This window comes from Danio rerio, chromosome 18 (genome assembly GCF_049306965.1).
Source record: "Danio rerio strain Tuebingen ecotype United States chromosome 18, GRCz12tu, whole genome shotgun sequence".
Lineage (NCBI taxonomy): Eukaryota > Metazoa > Chordata > Actinopteri > Cypriniformes > Danionidae > Danio > Danio rerio.
The window spans coordinates 13,556,916-13,571,313 of NC_133193.1; the positions used below are offsets into that span (position 1 = coordinate 13,556,916).

At 35.9% G+C, this 14,398-nt stretch overlaps 1 protein-coding gene and 1 long non-coding RNA gene across 16 annotated transcripts in view; one reads left to right on the forward strand and one right to left on the reverse strand.

Annotated features, from left to right (window-relative positions):
* Positions 1 to 14,398, forward strand: part of fgd4a (FYVE, RhoGEF and PH domain containing 4a) — a 117,063-nt gene that overhangs the window by 80,653 nt on the left and 22,012 nt on the right. For all 15 annotated transcript variants that reach the window (XM_073929141.1, NM_001423694.1, XM_073929150.1 and 12 more), the window contains 2 exon segments: positions 2,389 to 2,551; positions 10,320 to 10,731. In XM_073929141.1, coding sequence (XP_073785242.1) covers positions 2,389 to 2,551; positions 10,320 to 10,731 — 575 coding nt within the window.
* On the reverse strand, positions 10,407 to 14,087 carry LOC141378725 (uncharacterized). Its single transcript, XR_012393982.1, has 2 exons — positions 13,008 to 14,087; positions 10,407 to 11,759 (listed from the first exon to the last, which is right to left on the reverse strand). It is a non-coding gene; the product is annotated as an uncharacterized lncRNA (long non-coding RNA).

The following is a 14,398-nucleotide window of genomic DNA, read 5'->3' on the forward strand; positions in this document are numbered from 1 at the left end:
CTGCACTGCCATCTTGTGGTGGCTACAGTTACTGCTTCTAGTATGCCAGCATTCATACGAACAGTAGAAGCAATACTTTCAGGAATACAAAAACAATAAAGGATTAATGACAATAAGCGTAGTGCTTCCTCATAACATCTTCATTATTATTGGTTTTCACTCATTTATGCATTTTGGTTTACACGTCACTGTATTTAGGGTGGCAAAGTGGCTCAGTGTTTAGCACACCAAGAAGGTTGTTGGTTTGAGTCCCAGCTGCTCTGCATGGACCAGTTAGCATTTCTGTGTGGAGTTTGCATGTTCTTCCCATGTTCGAGTGGGTTTCCTCGGGTGCTCCGATTTTCCCCCACAGTCCAAAGACATGCACTATAGGCGAGTTGGGTAAAGAGAAGTGTCCTTTAGTGAATGTTGCGGCTGGAAGGGCATCTGTTGGGGAAAAGATTCAATTCAATTCATCTTTATTTGGATAGCACTTTTACAATGTAGATTGTGTCAAAGCAGCTTCACATAGAAGATTATACTAAATTAAAACAGTTCGGTTCATTTTTTAGAGTTTAAGTTCAGTTCAGTTTAGCTCAGTTTAGTTCAATGTGTTTTAATATTCACTCCTGTGAGTCCAAACACTGAAGAGTGATCCATTGATGCGCAGCTCTACAAGTCCAGAACTATGCAAGCCAGTGGCGAGAAAAAAAAACTTCACCAATGGGCGAAAGTGAAGAAGAAAAAAAAAAATCTGGAGAAACCTGGCTAAGTTAGCACGACCATTTCTCATATGGCAAAATGTCTTGTGGAGAGATGCAGTCTAGGCGCTGGAGGCTGGAGAACGCAGGAAGTCAGCAAAGACTCGGCGGTCCCTGGAGTCTCACAGGAATCATTCTCAGGCTCTCTACTCCTCCATGACCACCACAGCAGCTGCAACAGCATGGTCCAGGAATGTGGAAACCTTGGGATCATCTCTTCACAGGTCTTGAATCACTTCAGTGGCAGTGCTTAATCTCTGGGGGCCTCGGGATGAGTATCCCCAGGTGGAAATAGAGACTAAAGAGAATAATTAGCGTAGCTGCTGTTCATAGAGTATATAAACAAGATGCAAACACCTGCGTGGAGCACATTCATGCATCATGTGATGCATTGATTGTACGCTTTGCTATAAAAATAGGTTTTTAATCTAATTTTGAACTGCGAAAGTGTGTCTGAGCCTCGGACAATATCAGGAAGGCTATTCCAGAGTTTAAGAGCCATAAATGAGAAGGCTCGATCTCCTTTACTCGACTTTGCTATTATTGGTACTACCAAAAGCCCTGAGTTTTGAGATCTTCTAGAGCGAGTTGGATTGTAGTGAAACAGAAGGTTGGTTAGATAAACAGGAGCTAGATTATTTAAAGCTTTATATGTAGGAAGTAATATTTAAAAATTAATAATAAACTTAACAGGCAGCCAGTGTAAGGACGATAAAATCTGTGTGATGTGATCATATTTTCTAGACCTGGTAAGAACTCTGGCAGCTGAATTTTGTACTAGCTGAAGTTTATTAATAGAGGATGCTGGGCAGCCAGCGAACAGAGCGTTAAAGTAATCCAGCCTAGAAGTCATAAAAGCATGAACTAGCTTTTCTGCATCCGAGATGAATAGCATATGTTGGAATAGTTGGCGGTTCATTCTGTTGTGGTGACTCCTGATAAATAAGGAACTAAGCTGAAGGAAAATGAATGAATGATATATCGCTGTATTTTGGAGTGTCATTTCTAATAAAGTAAAAGCTCAGTGCTGATTTTTCCTTAAAGGGATAGTTTACCCAAAATTTGAAATGTACTTACTGTTCACTTACCTTCAAGTTGTTCCAAACTTTTAGGAATTTCTTCTACTATATTGTAGATAAAAGTAGATAGTAAATAATGTTAGAAACCCATAGTAGGTAAACAAATTTTTCAAAATATCTTAATTTGTGTAAGGACAGAAAAAATGAAACTCAAATAGAGGTGACTAGTAAATGAAGAGTAAATGATGACAGTTTTCAGGTGAAAGAACCCCTTTTGGGTGAACTTCGTTCGATCTTGATATGGTATAAAAACTATTCTTCCTTAAGAAAATCACTATTATTGTTTTTTTTTTTTTACTTATTTATGTAGTGTTTGACACTTCTATTCAGTTTTGGGATGGAGATTTAAATTTAGTGAAAGCTGAAGGCTGGTTTGTCCATAACCTCCTGCTTATTGTTCTTGTGTTTTTCAGTTTAAGTTTTTGCTGATTACAGTATGCCACTGCAGTGTATTTGCATGGAAACTGACTGCACTCAGACTGATTGTATAAACATATTTTTGCAGTGAACATGCATCTGTTTGCATTAAAGGTAAATATAATATCTGGTGTCTTTATGATTTTCTGCAGTGCCTCCGAAGCCACCGCATCTTCAGACTCCGGTGACGGACGTCTCCTTTCCTCTGGCTACTGGATCATTAACTGTCAAGCCCAGCATGCAGGAGGGAGGATTAGACGGAGCCATAGGGAAGGGCAGGGTGTCCAACCTCATCAGTCGCTTTGAGGAGAACCGGTAAACTTAAGATCTTTTCCTCTGCTTATGGATATGGGAGATATACTGGCATTCTATGGTGTAAAATCATTGGTCGGGTACTGAGAAAGGATGTTTTGCAGGTCACTGTGGATTAGCGTGTCTGGTTCATGATCAGTGTTAGACATATGTTGATATATATGTAGAACGAGTTTGTTTGATCAGATATAGAGCTGAAATGTTGTAAAACATTAGATTTTAAAATGACATTTAAAAAATAAAAATTATCTTTTTAATGTTATATATCTGTTTTAATAAGCTTTAAACTTATTTTTATTAATGTATTTACAGAAGACAGCACATCCTTAAGAAGGCATTAGAGTCTTTCAAAATAGAGTAAGAAACAACTTTAATGCCATTTATGACATATAATATATACAATTGAAGTCAAAATCAGTAGTCCTCCTCCTGATCAGTTTCCCCCTAATTTCTGTTCAAAAGAGAGCAGATTTTTTCAACACATTTCTAAACATGATAGTTTTAATAATTCATTTCTAATAATTTGATTTATTTTGTCTTCGCCATGATGACAGTTAATAATATTTGACTAGATATTTTTAAGGCACTTCTATACAGCTTAAAGTGACATTTAAAGGTTAGGGTAATAAGGCAAGTTATTGTATAATGATGGTCTATTCAGTAGACATTTATTTTTGCCGAAATTTTATTTTTGCCGAAATAAAAAAATAAGACTTTCTCTAGAAGAAAAAATATTATCCGACATACTGTAAAAATTTCCTTACTCTGTTAAACATCATTTGGGAAATATTTAAAAAAGAAAATTCTAAATTGGGCTAATAATTCTGACTTCAACTGTATATATATATCCATTATTTTATTGTTAGTTAATTCATTTGCTAACATAAACAAACAATTAGCAGTACATTTTTTATATTTATCAATCTGTGTTAGCATTTGTTAACGTTATTTAAGCTAAATTTAAGCTAGTTTGTTCAAGTTAGTTCATATTAACTCACTGTGCATTAACTAATGTTAACTATAAAAGGTAATTCCTGCCAATTTTACATAAATCAAATAAACACTGGAAATTAAAATGAAAACCAGATTAACAATTTCATTATTAAAGTACTATTTCCAAAATTGATAATGTTGTAACATATAGTCAGCTGTGTAAGGTGAATACATTTCTGTAATGTCTTCCCTGACATTACACAAGAAGGCCAAAAAGCAGAACTTAGTTGTTACTCTATAATGCAATCGGCCATTCAGTGTTTCAAAAGCATTGTAGAAATAATTGGACTTGTCTAACATATTTTCTGTGTGGGAAAAAAAAAACAAATCTTCAATACTGGAGGTAAGACTAATTTGTCAATTTTTATATCTAGCCATCATTGCTTTCCTGAAACCTGAGGCTACTTTGAAAGTGCTTAAAACTGGTGTAATGCAACAAAGTGTCAAGATTTATACTCGCCATAGCTTACATCCTACTCTATATTATGTTTTACTGCTAATAGAGCTGTTCAGTCATTTGTAGGCCAACCTGGAAGGCTAATTCACCATGGACTCCCTCTGGAATTTCTAATGGGTTCTAAAGAGTAAAATAAGGTCTGTGGTTGACATTACTTGAAGAGACGATTTGTTCTACAACATGAATTACAGACGGTCATACCTTAGACGTCAGTTTTAAAATCACCTGAATGATTTAAAAACATATTCACAAAATCAAGCACATACAAAAAACATCCTTGTTGTGTTTGTGTGTTGAATCTTGGTTTTAAAAACATGCAGCATTTTCGAAATTCACATTTGAGGCGAGACTCTGTGTTATTGCTTTGTAGTCCAACAGTTGTGAAAGTCTCTTCAAGTAACAAAAAGCATGGGTTAACTGTTAGCTAGTTCATTTGCTGGGGATTTTTAGATTATTGAAACACATACTGTAAGCATGTTTTTTGAATTCTGAATATTTACTCATGCACTAAATGAATTATTCAAAGAGTAATCATTAACAAAATCTCTTTAAGGCAAGTCATTTCACTCGGTGGCCATCTTTGAAACGCCTCTCGGGCAGTATGCCCGGGCATTCTGTTTGAATGGGAAAACATCGAATTGTCCAAAACTTTTTGCTAAGCTTACGATTAAATTCCATATTACGAATAACCAATAAAATTAAACAACAGCTGTCTGTTTAGTTTAATTTCTAAACGTTCATGACACACGAAATCTGCAGAAACTAATGTCTGGTCTGAGCCCCTCCCCCGGAGAATTGTCATTCTATAACGATCGCTGATTGGCTCCTGTACTAGAAGGCAGGCTTTATTCACCATATTGACTGTTACACTTTATACGAGGGACATGTCTTGTTTATTCTAGAGTCTTTGTCATTAATCATTACAGCAGTTTGCTTGTTAACCATTTGATGCAAACATGTATGGCAACTTATATCGTTAGCAGAAAGATTGTTTATTGTGATTTATCGTTAATATGCATTATACATGAAATATTAAAGGCATTGTTCACCCTAAAAATAAAATTCTGTCATAATTTACTCACCCTTTACTTGTTTTTAACCTTTAAGAGTTTCTTCTGTTGAACATAAAGAAGATATTTTGAAGAAAGATGAAAAACATTTTATTTATTTTTCCTACTATGGAGTCAATGGTTACCATTTTTCACCTTCTTTTTTGTTTAACAGAAGAAAGAAAACTCATAAAGGTTTGGAAATACTTGAGTCAGAGTAAAGTAAATAACTAGTAAATTATTATTTTCGGGTGAACGATACCTTTAATGTCTCTAGTGATGTTGCTTTTGCTTCTGTTTTATTTAGCAATGTTACCATTTAATATATGTAAATCAGAAACCCTTGTTTTAGTGACACTGGCGGCCATTAAGTGAACCGCAATTACTTGTGCTGGAAATTGTGAGCCTAACCCTAACCCATAGCATGAAAGAGAGTGAATGTCATTGAATGTCAATGCTCGGATATACTAACAAAGGAATTTCTATTTCATTCTTTGATTAGAAGTAAACTGAGTATCTTCAGCGATATCCTGTTTTCGAACATCCAAATTCCATCAATGCTGCTAAAAGTGACTTCTTAGATTAATAGGTTTTTTATGAAATATGTATCTGTGATATTTTTCTCTTAATAACAAAATAAACAACAAATATAACAGCCTTAAGAAAACATCAGTTAAGAAAGTGTGTTCATAGCAATGTGTATATTTTGGCACAAAATCTGAAAATTCTCAGCAATTAAGAATTCAATTAATAATACATTAAAATTGATGACAGTTTGATTATAAAATACATTTGACACCATGCACAAAAATAATAAAATAATATTTCAAATATCTTAATTCACAACTTTTTTCTTATCAGTCGATATTGATAATTTTCATGACAAATGTCAAATATTGTTTTTGAAACATTACTGATTAATAAGGAGAAAATTACATTGTGATAGTTGTATATAGGGCTGCTATGCAATTTGGAGAAAATATCTAATTGCGATTTTTATTTAATTTTTAATTTTTTTAATTAATTAATTTTTTAACAAATGTTACGTTTTTGATTAAAGATTTAATTTAGCAGTCAAGATTGAGCTCAATAATTTGTAAGCCGTGGCAACAATTCTGCGACAGCTCTTAAAAATGACCTGTTTTTTTCGTTGTCTGTGACTTTAAAGCCAAAATATTTTCATATCACCAATGCTGTTTTTCTTTAATATGAATTTGGCTGTTATTGCTTCTGAAGCAGCAGATGCCATAATCCCACTTGTCCGCGATTTCCTGTCTGTTTTCTTTTTTGTGCAATTCTGATTTTGCAGAACGAAAGTGTGCTCAATCAATTGGCTAGTAAGACACATTTACTCAGGTGGGGGTAAATTAAATAATACACGTATATTTTATATTGCAGCCTCTTGTGATTTAACTTATTGCAACATTTTAAATTGCGATCTGCGATTCCATTTCGATTAATCGCACAACCCTAGTTACATAAATGGCCTTAAGATTGAAGACAGCATTTAAAACATGACAGTTCTTATGTGTAGCCCCTTTAATTCATTACTGTGCATAACAGTGTTTACTATATGCTTGATTACATTGGTTCTGAGCCATAGTAACACCCCATAACCGTGTTAATAATTGTTTTAATGTGCTGCATATAATGTGCTTTAATACTGCAATATTCACTACAGTCATCAGTCTATCCATAGCTCAGCATTGGTGCATTCAGGTCACTGCGTACGCTCGTATAAAACCATAAGACCACCATAACAGAATGGACTGACCATTAACCCCAGTTCCTCACAAATAAATCCCTTCGAGCCCTTATCCTGTTTTGCCTCCCAGTCTTGTGCCATTGTTACGTGTGTGTGTGTGTGGGTTTGAATTCATCCGGTAAGCTGTGGAGTGAAGCCTGATGGAGTAAAGTGAGCTCTGATAACTCCTGCAGCTGTCTGGCCTGGTCCAACACGTACTTCTGAAAAGCCATGACCCCGGACAACTGCAGAGGCTTGGTTTACAAGCTCATGGGAAAAAACAATGAAATCCACACTGCCCTACTTGTGTGGCTGCGGCACTCGATCGCTTAATTTTGCCTATTTTTTATCATACCGGATTTCAGAAATACCCAGCTTTTGTTAGACGCTTGAGTCATGCACTGGTTACACAGCACAGCACATATTAATCCGTATATTATACAGCACATATTAATCCATCTCAGCGCTCAATGGTGTATTAATAGCCATGTGTAATAATCTGGAGTGTTTATTGTGGTGCTCCAAACCTCAGATCCACATCTCCGTTCTCTATCTCACAGGAAATGCTATCTGATCTAGAGGGCAGGTGGGCCATAGACAGGGAAACAGCTGGAGGTGCAGGATATCTGTGTGTGTGTTTGTGTTTTTGTGTGCTTGTGCACATGAACTACAAAGTCTTACATTGTGGCTTGGTTTTGTTCAAGTTATGCATGCTTATGTGAAGTTATGAATGGGCCATGTTTTTGTTGTGGACTTCCAGTATCTGGAGTTTTGATTTATTTGAGTTTATTTTTAGGGATGCACAATATATCCGTGACAATATTGATGGTATATTTTATGTAGCTATTGTTATCGTATAATCTTTTGTATACTAATATATCTAGATTTTTGTATAATTTAATATATACAGTATGATGCCTGATTCTAATGTAAAACGCTTTTAAAAGAAATGTTTACACTTTATTTTGATGGTCCATTTGTCTGCTTAATATCTTTTGATACTGCTTCTTCAACGGATATTTTACTGACTATAAGAAACTTTGCAAGTACATGTCAACTTACACTAACCCTAACCCTAATCCCAACCTTACAGTGTACTTGTAATCTAATGAGAATTAGTTGGCATGTAGATGCAATGTAACTTAAATTCAACAAATGGACCAACAAAATAAAGTGTGACCAAAGAAACAATATGGATACTATTTTTTTTTTTTTGTATAGTATTGAATGTTGTATAAATAGTACAAATCTCAGTTGGCTATAGCACAGAACATTTTGTGTTCTCAGTATTGTCACTTTCTGTATTGTGCATCCCTGTTGTTTGTTGATCTTAAGTTAAATAAAGTATACTTGAATGCTTTATTTTGATTAGTCAGTTGCTTTATGTGACATGCTCTATCATAATGAGTTAGACTATACCATTAGGTGCTTTTAGAGACTTGATTTTATAATTTTTTTACCAAATTAGTTTTGAAAAACAAATTATTATTATTGGTAGCAGTATCTATTATTAGTTAATTTAAATATGTTCAAATATATTGACAAATTTCATTTTGTTTTCAAAAGTTAAGCAAAATTGTTTTGATCCTCATTAATCGTGTGTGAACAAGTTGTCTAAGTCTTTCTATTTACATTTATGTTTTGGTCAAAGTCAAGCCTACGTCAAAGTAATTTTATTTAGCCAAAACTTTTTGTGACAAAAAAAATGTAATATTTCATTTAAGTGATGTAAAATAACTAAAACGATGTTCAAATGGAAGCAAAATAAACAGTAATCAATTATTATTAATTTATTTAAATATGTTCAAATAGATTTACTAATTTTATTTTGTTTACAAAAGTTAAACAATAAATACTGCTTGGATCCTCTTTAATGTTGTGTGAACAAGTTATTATTTCTAATAATATTTTGACTTTCATCAAAATATAAATGACAAGTTTAAATTAAGATTAATATAGCTAGCTAATTTTTGTCACAAAAAATACATAATATTTCATTTAGATAATATAAAATAACAAAAATTATATTTAAATTAAATCAAAATGAACAGTAATTCATTAATAATAATACTTAAAATAACAAAAACTCTTAAAAAATGACCTAAACTAACAAATTAAAATGAAACACTTCTAAAAATCTAAATCTTAAATTAAAAACAAACTTAAAAACTACAATTCTTATTCAATCACACTTGTTTTTATACTTATAAACTCATATCCTTAATTAGCTGATTTGTATTCATTCATTCATGTAGATTTTTTTTTTCCTTTTTATCAAGTGCATAAAATGCAACAAACATAGGCTCATTCTGAAAACGTAGCCCTATATACATTTCTGGAGATTGCAAATTATGTAGCCAGAGCTACGTATGGCTGCATTTCATCTTTAAAACGAATGCTACGGGGCAGTACGATGCCATTCCTTTCTTGATTACATTCGTATGGACGGCTTTTCCGCTGTTACCAGTTATTTCCGGTAGCTCAACATGTACATCGCTGACCGCAAAAACGTGGTCTGAGTTCGGTGTAGAACAGTTTCAGAAAGCGGGTAAGACAAAAACAAAAGTCAAAAACAAACAAGTAAATAACAGAATGAGTTTAATAGGGTGTGGTAAAATCTGAAAACGTGATAAAAATAAGGTGGTTATTAGTTGGGTTTATGGAAGGAGGTGGGTGAGGGGATCAGTCGGTTGGTCAGTCAGTAAATCAGTCAGTTAATAGCAGCCTCTGGTGGATTTACGCGAGAACAGCAGGCACAAATGGCACTCAGGAAAAGAAATTTGAGATCTGAAAAGGCGTACACAGCGGCCTCTGGTAGATTCGCTAAAACAAAAACTGCAAAAAAACATAGCTGCTGGGATATATTTTGCTTTCTCCAGAAATGTATATAGCGGTACGTAATCAGAATGAGCCTGGGTTGAACATAAACCATCTCAAGTCGGTGGAGTAGGTCACATACAGTAGTAAAATAATTTCAGCTCAGATCAATATTTCATGTCCATTGATTTATTCATCAAGTAGGTAGTCATGTAATAAGTGGCATCGTGTACAGTCAGCAGCACAGTCACAAAACCACCAAATAATCCCCTTCAGGCTCACAAAAGTATGACTAGACTGTCTGGATGCACTGTTCACGATCTCTTGCATATTTGATCATTTGCGTCCACTGTTCCTGAAAGCATTTTGTTCGTAAGAGAACACCATCGTCGTCTCCCTCTCTCCGGAGTGCCTAAATGTATGTGCTTGCATGTTGGCATGTATTCTGAAGTAGGGCAGTCGTGTCTCACGGGACGCTCTGCAGCCGATTTCTACCTCTCCTCACCCTCCCCGTTCCTCCCATCCTCCTCTTTTCCTCCACTCCTCCCATGACCGGCACATTCACACCAAACACACACATGCAGACAGAGGAAGTTTGTTGAACGCTTCATTTTCAACACCATCGCACTCCCATGCATAACACATCATCAGAAGTTTTTTGTAGTCTACAGAAGATCACCTTTCTGTACTGTGTGTCTCTCTTTCTCTCAGTCACACAGACGGTCGGAGGGAGGGAACTCCACCGAAGCAGGTCAGCAGATCTCCAAACTGCAGCCCGCCTCGCAAAAACTACCAGAGACCGAGGGAGCAGACTTCAGACTCCAGCCCGCACCATGCTTTGAAACCCCCCAATGGGGTGCTAGCCAAAATGAACAGAGACAGGGACAGGGAAAGGGACATGGAAGGAGTAACACATGCCCCTGTTCCGATCGCGAGGATTAACAAACAGGGACTGCTGAATGGAGATAGCGTTGATTTAACTAAAAGGGAAATTACGGAAGAGGAATGTGTGGATTCGCCTGATGTTCACTTAAACCAGGCCAAAGAAGAAGAAGAACAGGAGAAGAGGAAGGTATCGGAGCAGAGCGACATTGTGAGGATGAACAGCATCCCAGAGCAGAAGGTAAGCTTGTGTTTTTAAATCTGAGATGATTTTTTGAAGAGATAGCTTGTTGTATATTGGAAATGTAGGGATGATAATTTGTTTTTAAGGGTTTATTCAATTCAGCTTTATTTGGATAGCGCTTTTACAATGTAGATTGTGTCAAAGCAGCTTCACATAAATGGTCATAGTACCTGGAACAGTGTAGTTCAGTTTTTAGTGTTTAAGTTCAGTTCAGTTCAGTTTAGCTCAGTTCAGTGTGATTTAAAATCATAACTGAGAGTTCAAACACTGAAGAGCAAATTCATTGATGCGTAGCTCTACCAATCCTGAACCATGCGAGCCAGTGGCGACAGCGGAGAGGGAAAAAACCTTCACCTGATAGGAGAGAGAAGAAAAAAAAAACCTTGAGCGAACCAGACTCAGTTGGTCACGACCATTTTAATTTCTCCGCTGGCCAAAAGTCTTGTGCAGAGCTTCAGTCACCGCAGTGGAGGCTGGAAGCTGGCCTCAGCGAAGACTCGTCTGTCCCTGGAGCGTCGCTGAATCAGACTCATGTTTACTACAGTTTGGAAAAGTCAAGGTTTTAAAACTGCTAAAATGTCCGTTCTTAAGGTATATGTACGTTTTTAGTCAGTTTTTTACAACTATTTTATTTACTTTTAGTTTAATACAGCTAGTTTTTTAGGGCAACAGTATCTCGAGTAGAAAAGAGCCCTCATCAAAAGCCACTGGTGAAGCCACGAATCAGCAAACATTTAAAAAACAAATCTCTTATTCACCAACATCCAAGCATGCTCCGGACCCGAACTGTTCAGTGGCTCACTTTATATCCACCGAAAAGAAGGATATCCAGTGATGCCTTTTCAAGTTGTAAAGAAATCTGGGTTGTGAAACTAATGAAGACAGCAGAAGTCAATGATTTATTTTAATGTTTTAGCCTGACATGTTTACTGTTCTTTTCCCAGTGCTGGGTTGCAGCTGGAAGGGCATTAACTGTTTAAAACATATGCTGGATTAGTTGGCGGTTCATTTTGCTGTGGCGACCCCTGATAAATAAAGGGTCTCAGATAAAGAAAAATGAATGAATGTTTACTGTTCCAGACTAGTTTAAATGTTTCCGAAAATAAAATGTATTGTGTTCAATAAGGAGGAATTTGATTTGTTTTCTACCCTGACTTTTAAAAAGAACATGTTTAAGAGCAGTAATCACAATACCGTGATATTTTGCTATCCAAGGTTATCATACTGTCAGAATCGTATACCAGCCCATGCCTATATGTTTGTGCAAGGTTGGTTGTGACTCACTGTTAGTTATTTGACACTTCAGGCCTTGCTGAGTAATTTGCTGCCTCATCTGCTGGATTTAGATGCTGGCATTCACATTAGTGGCTTTTATCATTTAACCTTTCGTTTTACAGGCAAGTGCTGCTTTCCATCTTAAAGATTAAATTTAAATTTGCTATTAGTTTGCACAATCTTAGATCGAACGAGATGTACTGTAGGTGACCTTTTTTATTATTAAAACACTGAAGTAGGTAAAGTGCCATACTGTCAGTGGCTACTGGTGCTCTGTGAGTGAAAGAAACTATTACCATGGCTTCTGACTATACATTCATAAAGGCTTATGAAATGAAACGGTCTGTGGAAGAATGAACATTATTTACAGCATTATTTTTATAACTATCCCATTAAGAAAACGATAGAGATGGACTTATGCTGTGAGTTTTGTTTTGTTTGGTTCATCTTGATGGGGATTCAATCAAGTAGTGACTGAAGTGAGATTCATTGAGAATTATGGTTTGTTATGGAAGTTTATCAATAATGTATGGAGTTTGTGCTATAATGTCAATATTGTCACGACTAAGGGGAGTTGTTAGCACAAGATGATGCACATGCCTGAAGTGTTGTTTTCACAATACATCATGATCTGGATGCTATATAAATACAAATAATTGTAAATGAATTAATAAATATTTATGTATTTAATAAGGGGCTGCATGGTGGTGCAGCACAGCAAGAAGGTCGCTGGTTCGAGCCTCGCCTGGGCCAGTTAGCATTTCTGTGTGGAGTTTGCATGTTCTCCCTGTGTTCGCGTGGGTTTCCTCCAGGTCATCCGGTTTACCCCTACAAGTCCAAAGACATGCAGTATAGGTGAATTGGTTAAGCTAAATTGTCCGTAGTGTATGTGTGTGAATGGAAGTGTTTGGGTGTTTCCCAGTGATTGGTTGCACCTGGAAGGGCATCCGCTTTGTAAATATGCTGGATAATTTGGTGGATCATTTCGCTGTGGCGACCCCAGATAAGTGTAGGGACTAAGCCGAAAAGAAAATGCATGAATAAATGAATGTGTTTAATGATAGTTTGGGAACATTTGTCATTATGTTGTTGGAACAGTTGTTACAGTAACAGTATGCTGTAGTGTTTAAAAAAAAATAATCTCAACATATTATTTGGTTATTTTTTTTATGTATTTTCCATATTTGCAGTTGTGTTATTTTAAATAGTTATAGTACTATTATTTTTGTTATTTAGGTTATCATTTAATACAAAACTTCATATTAAATGTTGGATATAAATATATTTATAACTTCTACTTCATCCAGAACATGGACCTCCAAGTGTCTGTCAACGCTAGGCCCACTTTTACTGCCTTTACTCTTTTCCTCTTATCAATCCTTTTATTTCTCATCCTCTGAGGCACGTCTAAACATCGAGCTTCTTTTTGAATTGCAGTCAACTGTGCCAAAAGCTGGATATATTGTAAGTTAGTTCCTTTCATCAGCTAAGTGGTGTCCTCTAAATAGTTCAAAGGTTATTTATGTGAGCTGAGGTTGTAGATTGTGATAAGACCAGATAGACTGTGTGTCCTCAAAGTGCTGACAGACAGAGAGCAGTGCTGTTCGTGCTCTGTTCATCAGGAAGTTTCTTTAACACTAGAACAGGGTCAAGTTTAGCTACTTTTCAAATGTACATAATAGATTTTGAATAAATTATACAGGTCTCCCAGTTATTGACTTTTGCCTAAATTGTTTTATTCAAGTCGCTGTTGTTTAAATCGTTTGCAAGAACACTACACTCTTACTATTTTTTAATTAAATGATCCAATCTCCAGGTATGGCAGGAGCAAGTCATTAAATCAGATTAGACTATTAGCATCTCGCTAAAAAAAAAAAAAAAAAAAAAATCAAAAAAGTGATTTGATATTTTTCCTGTGTAAAGTTTGACTCTTCTATAGTTACTCTCATTCATGGCATAATAATCCAGGAACTTTGCTGCTGTACCATGGCTGCAGAAGGTGCAATGGTATTACGCAGTGTCAGAAAAAAGTCCCCAGTTTGGTAATTAACATTGCAGCGTAATAATTAAAAACTAGATTTGAGTGAAATGCTAATGGTCTAATCTGATTCAATGATTTATGCTAAGCTAAGGGCGCACTCGCACTATGCTATCTGAACCATGCCCAGGCCCATTTCCCAGATCGTATGAGAAGTGTGAGTTCTCAGAATCGGGCTCAGGTGCGGTTCAGTTGGCCAGGCATTGCCTGGTTGGAAGAGGTGTGCCAGAGCGCGGTTCACTTAGGCTCACTTGGGTTCACTTGTAATATGAGTGCCTGAGCCCGAAACTGAAGACAAGACGTGACTTTTAAGGAACGGTTTCAAATGGATTTAATAATAATTTTTACTTT